Source organism: Mobula hypostoma, chromosome 31, assembly GCF_963921235.1.
Source record: "Mobula hypostoma chromosome 31, sMobHyp1.1, whole genome shotgun sequence".
NCBI classification, from domain to species: domain Eukaryota; kingdom Metazoa; phylum Chordata; class Chondrichthyes; order Myliobatiformes; family Myliobatidae; genus Mobula; species Mobula hypostoma.
The window spans coordinates 6,301,759-6,313,303 of record NC_086127.1 but is presented as its reverse complement, the minus strand read 5'-3'; the positions used below and the strand labels follow the sequence as shown (position 1 = coordinate 6,313,303).

Sequence of the window (11,545 nt, the reverse complement as noted above, 5' to 3'; positions counted from 1 at the left end):
CTAATTAATGAGAGAGGTCAGAGGAGAATGGCCAGACTGGTTCAAGCCGACAGGAAGGCAACAGTAACTCGAATAACCATACGTTACAACAGCGGTGTGCAGAAGAGCATCTCTGAATGCACAACACCTTGGAGTGGACGGGCTACAGCAGCAGAAGACCATGAACATTCCTGCACACTCAGTGGCTGCTTTATTGGGTGGGTCCAGCACCGACCTCTGAGGCCACGGGCCTCCAGCCTGAGAAATAACCACCCACCACCATCGAGGCAGTTCTGTGGACAAATAGCCAGCTCCCTCTGGACCCCAAGTGATCTAACCTTCCAGAGCAGCCTACCTTGTCGAACCTTCTCAAAAGCCTTACTGAAGTCCACGTACACCTGGCCAACAGCAATATGTACGTCAGGCTGCCACCTATTGATTAGATATCAGCATTCACCGCCACCGTCCCCTCAGTACTAATTATCAAACTTCAAAACCTGGTCCCCAACCATGTTCTGCAACTGAATCCTTGACTTCAGCAGAAGACCACCGTCGGTGCGGACTGGAAATAACATCTCCTCGACTGCGATCGACACCAGGATGCGTGCGAAGCCCTCTGCTCTACTCTCCTCACAACCGTGGCTCATCACCCAGACGTTCCGCGGAGCGCGTTCTGTCTGTTTGCAACTCCGTCTGGTTCAGAGGGGCCACTGCACAGGATCAGGGAAAAAATGCTGCTGAGGGTTGTAAACTCAGCCAGATCCACCACGGGCACTATCCTCCCCCACCAACGAGGACATCTTCAGTAAGCGATGCCTCAGAAAGGTGTGAAGGGCCCTCCCCATCCAGGACAGGCCCTCTACTCTTTACCACCACCAGGAAGGAGGAACAGGAGACTGGAGACACTCAACGCTTCAGGAACAGTTCCTTCCCCTCTGCCACTAGAGAGGAAAAAGCTGTTCCTGAATCACTGAGTGTGTGCCTTCAGGCTTCTGTATCTTCTACCTGATAGTAACAGTGACAACTATAATGTATAGCTGCATATATCCACTCATGGGGAAGGCTTTGAGAGTAAACCCTGAGGGAAAAATCCAGAGCTGGAGTTCGGAAGGCAGTCTTACTTTGACTTCAACGCTGACTGGCAACTCCTGCGACGCTGCCAGTACCAAATTCTATCAGTCTCTGCCGTTCCTTTGGGTTCATCAGATGTGTTGGGGGGGGGGGGGGCTTGCTACATGGGCAACAGCTTGCTCTCCATATCGTACTGCTGGGGCTTGCTTATCTAGACAGCCAGGTCAATTCTGACCGACAGAGACCCTCTCTCAGAATTTGTCGTATATTTTACACTGAACTGCTGCCGTAAAACAACAAATCTCATGACGTATATCAGAAATAAAAATTCTGATTCTGATTCAATAGATCACGCTACCACCCTGCCTCATCGACCTTCTTGCTTCACTTCACCAAAACAAAACTCAAGCCCATCAGACCTGACCTCCCACACACAAAGCTGCGTTGACCACACCTAATCGACCCTTGTTTTCCAGATGCATGTCCATCTTATCCCTCAGCGTCCTCTCCAGTAACTTACCTACCGCAGACATTAGGCCTACTGGTCTACAGGACCCAGGTTTTTCTTTGCAGCCCTTCTCAAATAAAGACACAACATTAGCCGCACTCCTGTCTCCTGAGCCACGGCTATCAACACTGCATATATCTCTGCCCAGACTCCCACATGTCTTGCCTGGCCTCCCCACAGTGTTCTTGGATAAACCTGGCCAGGACCTGGAGATATACCTACCCTCGTACATTAAGGCACCTCCTCCACTGTAATGCAGATTTTCCCAAGACCTCCCTGATTACTTTCCCTACAAGTCCTCGTGCCTTTCTCCACAGTAAAAGCAGAAGAGAAATATTTACCAAGGACTTTGCCTTTATCTCCTGGGGCTCCACACATAGGTGTCCATTTTGACCTTTGATGGGCCCCAGTTACTCTTTTTCCCTGAATATACCGTCCCTTTCTGCAAGTACACCAAAGCCAACAGAACGATGGCCACTGGTTCTAAAGTGCTCCCCCAATGTCGCTTGGCCCTCCCTGACACCCAAGCGCAGGTAATGAGCTACCAGTGGCAGTGGTGGATACAGGCTTGTTTTCAACATTTCAGAAGATACAGGGATGGGAGGGAGATATGGGGGGCTATGGTCCAGGCGCAGGTCAAAGAGATGAGGCAGATTAATATTTGGTACAGACTAGATGGGCCAAATGGCCTGTTTCTGCACTGTAGCGTTCTATGACCTTTGCCGTCTCCCTAGTACGGCACTCAATATATCATACAACAAAACTTCCCCAAGCATACCTCCTCCCCTATCTGGACCTTTAACACTTGGCAGCTTCTGTTAACCACCACTACACCCCTCCCCACCCCTTTCAAGGCTGACAGGCGATCCTTCCTGAGTCTTAAGCACAAATAATTCCTGGCAGGAATTTCTGAGCAGTGAGATTTTATTTCAAACAGTGAACACCGATGTTAAGATTTAAAAACAACATTGAGCCTTCTCTCGCTGTGCTGGTTGGCTCCGGACCGACAGACAGAGAGTCGCGCTGGGGGTGGGGGTCGGGGGAAATGAGCCATTCGGAGTGCCTCCGAACCTAAACTCAAGGGCGCGCTTGTCAAGCTGGTGACGAGAGGCCCTTTCCGGGTCACCCCATCACTCAATACCTCGCCACCTCTCCTCTGGTCTCTCCGGTAGTCCCAAACGGGGTGCAGTCAATCTCTGAAACCCTCCTCAGAGAGCTTGACCCTCCATACCTTCCTGGCGGATCCTAGGTTTGACCACTGCCACCCTGAGAATGAGAGGCCAGTCCATGAAACCCTTCTAACAGACCCACCACCACTCCTTCCATCTGGATCCTGGCTTTGAGCCCTAGGATCCTGAGTTACGTCTCTGAAAACCATCTTAGAACGTGGGACCCTGAGTGAGAGGTCAGTCTCTGGAGATCCTTCCAGACTCTCCATCTCTTGCTACCGGGTCCTGGGTTTGGAGAATGGAGTCGGTCGGAACTGCTGTCTGTGACCTCCAGATCATCCAGCAAATCCTCGAAGGTCAGAGCCTGACTTCCGCTGCGGGTCGGAAGGCTCCGAGAGAGAATACACTCATTCTCCCCCATCCTTCCCTCTTGCCCGAACGTCTTTCGGGATTCAAAACTGAGGGGGAAAGTGAGAAATAGAACCACAAAAAAAACACTGGGAAACAAACGTCAAACACTGCCACTCGTCCGCCAACCGGGAACTCCTGACACGTCACTCCGTCACCCTCCGTGCCTCGGTAAGGTTGGGAGGTGGGCGCTTTCCTCATGGTCTGACGGGAGGGGGAGGCTTTCTTCATAGGCCGATAAGTGGCGTCTCCGACCTCCGCTTGCAGATCCAGTAGTTTGCCCGTGCGCACACAGCATTGGCCCAGGCTCCGCCGCGCAGGAAGACACAGTTCTTGAACGCCTCCAGTTCGTAGTCAAAGTAACTGTCCGGATAATCTTTGTCCCAGAACCTAGGGAGAGGGAGGGAAGAGGGTCATGCAGATCTCTCACTCGCGAATCGCACCCAGGGTCGAAATGACCCCTCCACCCACCTGTTTCCCACCCCTCCCAATCCAAGACAAGAGCCAGAAACTGACGTGTAGGCGCCGTACAGTATGTAATGCTGGGACTGTTCATAAGGCATTGGACAGACTGTATTTGGAGTGTTGTGAGCAGCTCGGAGCCCCTTGTCGAAGGAAGGGTGTGCTGGCAGTGGAGAGGATCCAGAGGAGATCCCGTGAATGAGGTGGCACGGTGGCGTAGTGCTGTGCACGTCGCTTTCCAGTCACGGCAACCCGGATTCAGTTCCCGCCGCTGCCTCTGAGCAGTTTGTACGTTCTCACTGTGACCGTGTGGGTTTCCTCCGGGTGCTCCGGTTCCCTGCCACCGTTGGTAGGTTAATTGTCCTGTGATTAAGCTCAGATTAAATTGTGGGATTACTTGGTGGTGTGGCTCTGTAAATAAATGAAAGGGTTAACATATGAGGAAAGTTTCATGTCTCTGGGCCGGTACTCGCCAGAGTTGAGAAGATTGAGGGGGGATCTCATTGTATGAGGAGTGTTTGATGTCTCTGGGCCTGTACTCACTGGAGTTTAGAAGAATGAGGAGGATATCATTGTATGAGGAGTGTTTGATGTCTCTGGGCCTGTACTCACTGGAGTTTAGAAGAATGAGGAGGATCTCATTGTATGAGGAGTGTTTGATGTCTCTGGGCCTGTACTCACTGGAGTTTAGAAGATTGAGGGGGGATCTCATTGTATGAGGAGTGTTTGATGTCTCCGGGCCTGTACTCACTGGAGTTTAGAAGAATGAGGAGGATCTCATTGTATGAGGAGTGTTTGATGTCTCCGGGCCTGTACTCGCTGGAGTTTAGAAGAGTGAGGCGGAGATCTTACTGAAACGTATTGAATATTAAAATAAGTAGCTAGAGCGGACGTGGAGAGGATGTTTCCTATAGTTGTAGAGTCTAGGACCAGAGAACACAGCCTTAGAATTTAAGGGGGTCTTTTTAGAATAGCGATGAGGAATTGCTTTAACAACAGGGTGGTGAATCGGTGGAATCCAATGCCCCAGACGGCTGTGCAGGTCAAGTCTATATTTAGAACATTAAACGCAGATCATTGTACATACTACTTGTCCCTTCAGCCCTTGATGTTGTGCTGACCTATTAATAGCATTAATGGTAAGACTCTTGGCAGTGTGGAGGATCAGAGGGATCTTAGGGTCGGAGTCCATAGGACACTCAAAGCTGCTGTGCAGGTTGACTTTGTGGTTAAGAAGGCATACAGTGCATTGGCCTTCATCAACCGTGGGATTGAGCTTAAGAGTCAAGAGGTAATGTTACAGCTATATAGGACCCTGGTCAGACCCCACTTGGAGTACTGTGCTCAGTGGGGAGCATGCCTTATGAAAACAGGTTGAGTGAACTCGGCCTTTTCTCCTTGGAGAGACGGAGGATGAGAGGTGACCTGGTAGAGGTGTATAAGATGAGAGGTACTGATTGTGTGAATAGTCGGAGGCTTTTTCCCAGGGCTGAAATGGCTAGCACGAAAGGGCACAGTTTTAAGATGCTTGGAAGTAGGTACAGAGGAAATGTTAGGGGGAAGTTTTCTTTTAAGTGCAGAGAGTGGTGAGTGCGTGGAATGGGCTGCCGGTGATGGTGGTGGAGGCGGATACGATAGGGTCTTTGAAGAGACTCCTGGATAGGTACATGGAGCTGAGAAAAATAGAAGGCTATGGGTAACCCCAGGTGATTTGTAAAGTACGTACATGTTTGGCACAGCGTTGTGCGCTGAAGGGCCTGTACTGTGCTGTAGGTTTTCTGTGTTTAACTGTATGGATTTCAGGCACTCTGAGGGACAGTGCACTCGGGTATGCTGAACTCCTGCCCGACCCTCCCACAACATAGGATGAGGCCCTTCAGCCCGACGGGTTGGTACCAGCCAACAGCAGCCTGCACTTACCCCTGGACGTACGTGGCAGAGACCCTAGCTACAATCACCCCAGCCCGTCACCTCCAGTGCTGTCTCAGTGGAGTTTACAAGGCCTCCCTATGGCGGCTAGGATTCTGGGGTGTACTGTAGAATAAAGATCCTTAACGGCTTGTAAGTGGAGATAGGGTCCTAAAGATAGCCATCAGCTTCATAAATCAGGACGCTGAGTGCTGGAGTTGGGATGTTCCGCTGCAGTTGTACGAGACATTGGTGCGGCCGAATTTGGGGAATTGTGTGCAGTCCTGATCACCTGCCTACGGGAAGGGTACCTGTCATCGTGAAAGAGTGCAGAGTAAGCTTACAAGGAGGATGCCGGGACTCGCGGAGCAGAGCTGAACACAACATAGAAGAGTGGAGGTCCTTCAGCCCAAGATATTGTGCTGACCTCGAGGCCTTTACTCCCTGGAGTGCAGCAGGGTGAGGGGAGATCTTACAGAGGGACACAGAATTTCAAGGGGTATGTATGGAGACAATGAAAGCAGGCTCCCCCCCCCCCCCGCCCCCAGGGTGAGCGGTGACAGGTTTAGGATGAAAGGTGATGTACATTTAAGGGGAATCTGAGGGGGGATCTTCTTCACTCAGACGGTGTGGCGACTGTGGAACGAGCTGCTGGTGGAAGCCGTCGATGTGCGGGCTCGGCTGTAACACTGCAGAGAAGCTTGGATGGGTACGTGGACAGTTGGGTGCAGGGGGAGGCGGGCGACAAGGCAGGAGGTTGTGTCAGCATGGACTCGATGGGCCAAAGGGCGTGTTTCTATCCTGTACAACTCCTCGGGACGTGGGAGAAAACCAGACCAAGGGAAGGGCACTAGGGCCGATACAGCTTGGCACCGGTGTCATCGCAGAGCAATGTGTGGTTAGGTGCCTTGCTCAAGGACACAACACGCTGCCTCAGCTGGGGCTCGAAGTGACAAATGCCTTAGCCACTTGGCCACGTGCCCACACAGGCATTGAGTTACTAGTTTAATGAGTTAGGTGTTGAGTTACTAGTTTAATGAGTTAGGCGTTGAGTTACTAGTTTAATGAGTTTGGGCTGAAGGGCCTGGCCCTGTCCCTGTCCTGTTCTGTGTTCCTGGGCGGATACCCGCAGAGCGGCTCAGCCCGTGACTCACGTTAAGTCGTCTTGCAGGATGGTTCCGTCCACCCAGGTCCAGGTCAATTCCAGCGGGTTGTCCTTGATTCCGACCCAGTAGGCGCGGCTGGCGTTGTACTCCGCCACAAATTGCTGTAATGGCAGAGACAGAAGGAAAGGAGGCCATTCTACTGCAAGGCTACCCCACCAGCGACCGCGGCCGGGACGTGACGGCTGAGCGATGCTGACAGAGGGACTGATGCTCCGCAGCCCCATCACCCCCTCCCCACCCCTCGTTTTTAAATGTCCTGCATTCCTCCTCCTCCTCGCTGCCGGTGAAACTACTAACTGCTGACGCCAGAGACAAATACATACACCTTAAGTATTGTACATAAAACACAGAACAGCACAGTCGAGTACAGGCCCTTCGGCCCACAATATTGTGATACTTTCCCATATTTGAGCCTTTCACTCCATTCACTGAGCGCCTCAGGTCTCTGTGCCTAGCTGAGAGACTGTTAAATGACCCTAACGAATCTACCACTACCACCACCCCTGGTAGGCGTTCTAGAGCCCACCACACTCTGTGTGAGAAAAAAAACTTACCTCTGACATCTCTTCTATATTCATTGAGATTATACTCTCCGATACTAGTCATTCCCAGCCTGGGAACATGGCGCTGGCTGTCCACTGGATCTGTGCCTCTCGTGCGGGTGGTGGCGTGGAGAGACGTCTCTACCAAAGGAGCCCCTTCGCTCCGCTGGCCTGCCGGTCACCCTCGGGCAAGGTGCAGCACCCGCTTAGTTCCAATCCCCCCCTCCACTGCCCTCCAATCGGACGTGAGGCCTTGGGTTCAGCTGTGAGCAGCCGGTACACATCACAGGTCCTGGTTCCGTGACCACTGACACCAGGCGGACAACCTCTGAAGGGTATTGATAATGGCTGGGGAGTTGCTCGTCTTGTAAAGACGCTGCCCAGATCAAGGCAACAGCAAACCACTTCTACGGAACAACCTGCCAAGGACAAGCATGGTTACGAGACCATAATCACCCTCACCATTCGGACACAGCACTCAGAGAAAACGATGTCCAAGTTATGAGTTATGCAACCTTGTATTGGCCATTTCCGTCTGGGGAAAAAGTCTCTGGCCATCCACTCGATCAAAGCCTCTTGTCACCTTGTACTCCTCACCTCTCATCCTCCTTCACTGTGTAAAGAAAAGCCCGATCTCACTCAACCTACCCTCATGAGACATGCTCTCTAATCCAGGCAGCATCCTGGTAAATCTCCGTGACCTCCGTAAAAATTCCACGTTCTTCCCATAACGAGGTGACCAGAGCCGAAAGCAGTAAGCCAGAATTTCATAGAGCTGCAACATTCTCTCACGGCTCTTGAACTCAACCCCACTGAAGACTCGTGCAGCACCCTGTCAGCTGGGGTTATGCTCGGTGCAGGCCCAGGACGTCTTGCTGTCCTGCCTGCAGAACGTCCCTACAGAACACCCTCCCTCAGGCCGTACAGAAGGTGTGCTGGCTCACGCAGGGCCGGGCTCCACAAAGCAACGGTGAAGCTGAATATGGTACCAGCACCCAGCCCCCACCCCACCCCCAGAAACAGAACTGCAACTAACACCCAGTGAGCGGAGGGGTGTCTCTGGAAGATCCGGGGTGAGAGCTGTCAACTGCACTCACATGAAGGTCAGCTGGGCTGCCATCATGGGCCCAGGCAAGGGCTCAGCCCGAGCTGACTGCCTGCCTCTCCTCCTGAGTTATGCCCACACCTGGGTGTCCCTGGAGAAAGAGAATGCAACGTCCGTGGGTACAATGGGCCCCTCAGGGGCTCGAGTGCGTTGTGGACAGCTAGAACCAACTTTCAAATTCAAACCATAAATAGTGTGTTTTATGAAGTCTCTAAATTGTATATTGCTAAGATGGCGTACTCATTGGAGCAAACTTTTGTGTATATAAAAAAGTGGTAGACATAATGATCAGGAAATTAGCAGGTGACACCGCCACTAGTGGTGTGGTGGCCAGTACAGAAGGTTGACTAAGTTTATTGGCATCCGTTAGTCTCGTGAGACCATGGATTTATGCCTTGGAAGGTTTCCAGGGCGCAGGCCTGGGCAAGGTTGTATGGAAAACCGGCAGTTGCAAGTCTCCCCTCTCCACGCCACCGATGTTGTCCAAGGGAAGGGCACTAGGACCCATGCAGCTTGGCACCGGTGTCGTCGCAGAGCAATGAATACGTGGTTAAGTGCCTTGCTCAAGGACACAACACGCTCCCTCAGCTGAGGCTCGAACTAGTGACTTTCAGATCCCGAGACCAACGCCTTAACCACTTGGCCACGTGCCAACTAGACTAAGTTTCAATCAGGATATAACTTAACTGGGGAAGTGGGCACAGGAGAGGCACACAGAATTTAACTCAGAGAAGTCATACCAATGACACAGGCAGGAAGGGTGATGAGGTGTCGTGCTCAGTGATAATCGTATTTTAATTTGAAACTGCAGTTCAGGGAGATCAAAGTTCAGAGTAAACTTATTATCAAAGCACATATATGTCACCATATACAACGCGGAGACTAATTTTCTTGTGGGCATACTCAGTAAATCCATAAAAGGATAATAATCATCATAGAAACAATGAAAGTCTGCACCAACTTGTGTGTTCGACCAGAGTGCAAAAGATAGCAAACTGTGCAAGTGCAAAAAGTAAGAAATAATAAATAAGGAATAAACATCCAGAACAGGAGATGAAAGTGTGTCCATAGGTTGTGGGAACATTTCAATAATGAAGTGGATCGGTGTAAGTTAAAGGAGAGCACCTCCGGGGTACACACACAAAATGCTGGAGGAACTCAGCAGGCCAGGCAGCATCTGTGGAAAAGAGTGAACAGTCGTCGTTTCAGGATGAGACCCTTCACCAGGTCCTGATGAATTTATTCTAAGGGAGACAGATGAGTATTTGGATAGATATGGACAGGGTAAGGGCAGTCATTATGGCTTTGTGCACGATAAGTCATGTCTAACCAATTGTACAGAGTTTCGTGAGGAAGTTACCAGGAAAGTTGAAGGCAAGCAGTGGATGTAGTCTACAGGGACTTTAGCAAGGCATTTGACAAGCTCCCACATGGGAGGTTGTTCAAGAAGGTTCACACGAGGAAATCTGCAGATGCTGGAAATTCAAGCAACATACATCAAAGTTGCTGGTGAACGCAGCAGGCCAGGCAGCATCTCTAGGAAGAGGTACAGTCGACGTTTCAGGCCGAGACCCTTCGTCAGGACTAACTGAAGGAAGAGTGAGTAAGGGATTTGAAAGTTGGAGGGTGAGGGGGAGATCCAAAATGATAGGAGAAGACAGGAGGGGGAGGGATAGAGCCAAGAGCTGGGCAGGTGATTGGAACTGGAGAGGTTGTGGAGGCAGATGTTGGAAGACCTTAGACAAAGTTAGGAATTAAAAGGTTGAGCATGGTGCAACTAGTGTCCTGAGCAGCGTATATTTCAATGCAAGAAGTATCGTAGGAAAGGCGGATGATGGTGCAAAAGATTATGTAAACAACAGGAATTCTGCAGAAGCTGGAAATTCAAGCAACACACATCAAAGTTGCTGGTGAACGCAGCAGGCCAGGCAGCATCTCTAGGAAGAAGTACAGTCGACGTTTCAGGCCGAGACCCTTCGTCAGGACTAACTGAAGGAAGAGCTAGTAAGAGATTTGAAAGTGGGAGGGGGAGGGGGACTAATTCTGCTAGACGGAGCAGAGTGGTGGTAGAGGGGAACTGATTAGGTCTGGAATCCAAAAAGTGTTTTGACCCTCCCCCTCCCACTTTTTAGTTAGTCCTGACGAAGGGTCTCGGCCCGAAACGTCGACTGTACCTCTTCCTAGAGATGCTGCCTGGCCTGCTGCGTTCACCAGCAACTTTGTGTGTGTGTTGATTGAAGTAAATTTCAGAGCAGGGTGGAAGTTGGAGGCAAGGTGGATGGAGTTGATGAGCTCAGCACGGGTGCAGGAATCAGCACCAATGCAGTCGTTGATGTCACGTAGGAAGAGTTGGGGAGCAATACCGGCATGGGCTTCGAACCTGGACTGTTCCGTGTAGCCAACAAAAAGGCAGGCGTGGCGAGTGCCCGTGTCGACACCTTTCAGGGAGTGATCATGGGCTCTCGGACCATTGAGAAATCCGATGGATGCCAAGAAGAACCTGTTTTAGAAAGGTGTGAGAGCTTCTGTCTGTGTCTGATATATGCTCTCGCAGAGTCATAGATCCATCCAGCTCAGAAACAGGCCATTCGGCCCAGCTGGCCCATGCAATCCAAGTTCCCATTCCAATCTAGTCCCATTTGGCCCCTATCCCTCTAAACCTTTCCCTTCCATCTCCCTGTCCAACAGTTGCCCCATCCACCCACCTCTGGCAGCTCGTTCCATGTACAGACCGTTCTCCGGGTAGAAAAAGCTGCCTGTGGCTCTCCTGTCACCCTGATATAAAACTGATAGGCCGAAGCAAAGTAAACAGTAATAACCTATTTTCTTTAATGAAGGGGTCAAAATATAAAATACCAAGGGCACAGACTTAAAGCAGTGTGTAGAAGGATTGGTTGAAGGATGAGGAATTTGCTTTTCATCCGGAAGGGACTATCATTGTAAATATCATGTATCCTCACTGGGATCAGTGTAAATTCCACAAAATTCTGTGGAATTCATCCCCACAGGCGGCTGTGAAGGCCAGTTCATTGGGTATATTTGAAGCTAAGGTTGAGAAGCTATTCTCCTGTACCCCAAAGTCCCAATCAACCTCTACTCAACCTCTTTCCATAACTCAGTTCCTCAAATCCAGCAAAATCTTCGGAAATCTCTGCACAACTTTCCTGGGGCAGGGTGACCAAAACAGAACATAACATCCCAAAATGTGAGCCCCGCCAGCATCGTGT

General features: G+C 50.8%; 1 protein-coding gene across 4 annotated transcripts in view; it reads right to left on the bottom strand.

The window, feature by feature from the left end:
• Positions 1-2,474: 2,474 nt before the first annotated feature.
• The window catches only part of LOC134339908 (CD209 antigen-like protein C), a 41,768-nt gene continuing 32,697 nt past the window's right edge, over positions 2,475-11,545 (bottom strand). For all 4 annotated transcript variants that reach the window (XM_063036688.1, XM_063036692.1, XM_063036689.1 and 1 more), the window contains 2 exons: positions 6,660-6,772; positions 2,475-3,525 (listed from right to left, as the gene is read on the bottom strand). In XM_063036688.1, the coding sequence (XP_062892758.1) occupies positions 3,363-3,525; positions 6,660-6,772 (276 nt within the window). In that variant the 3' untranslated portion in view covers positions 2,475-3,362. The remainder of the gene's footprint in view (positions 3,526-6,659; positions 6,773-11,545) is intronic.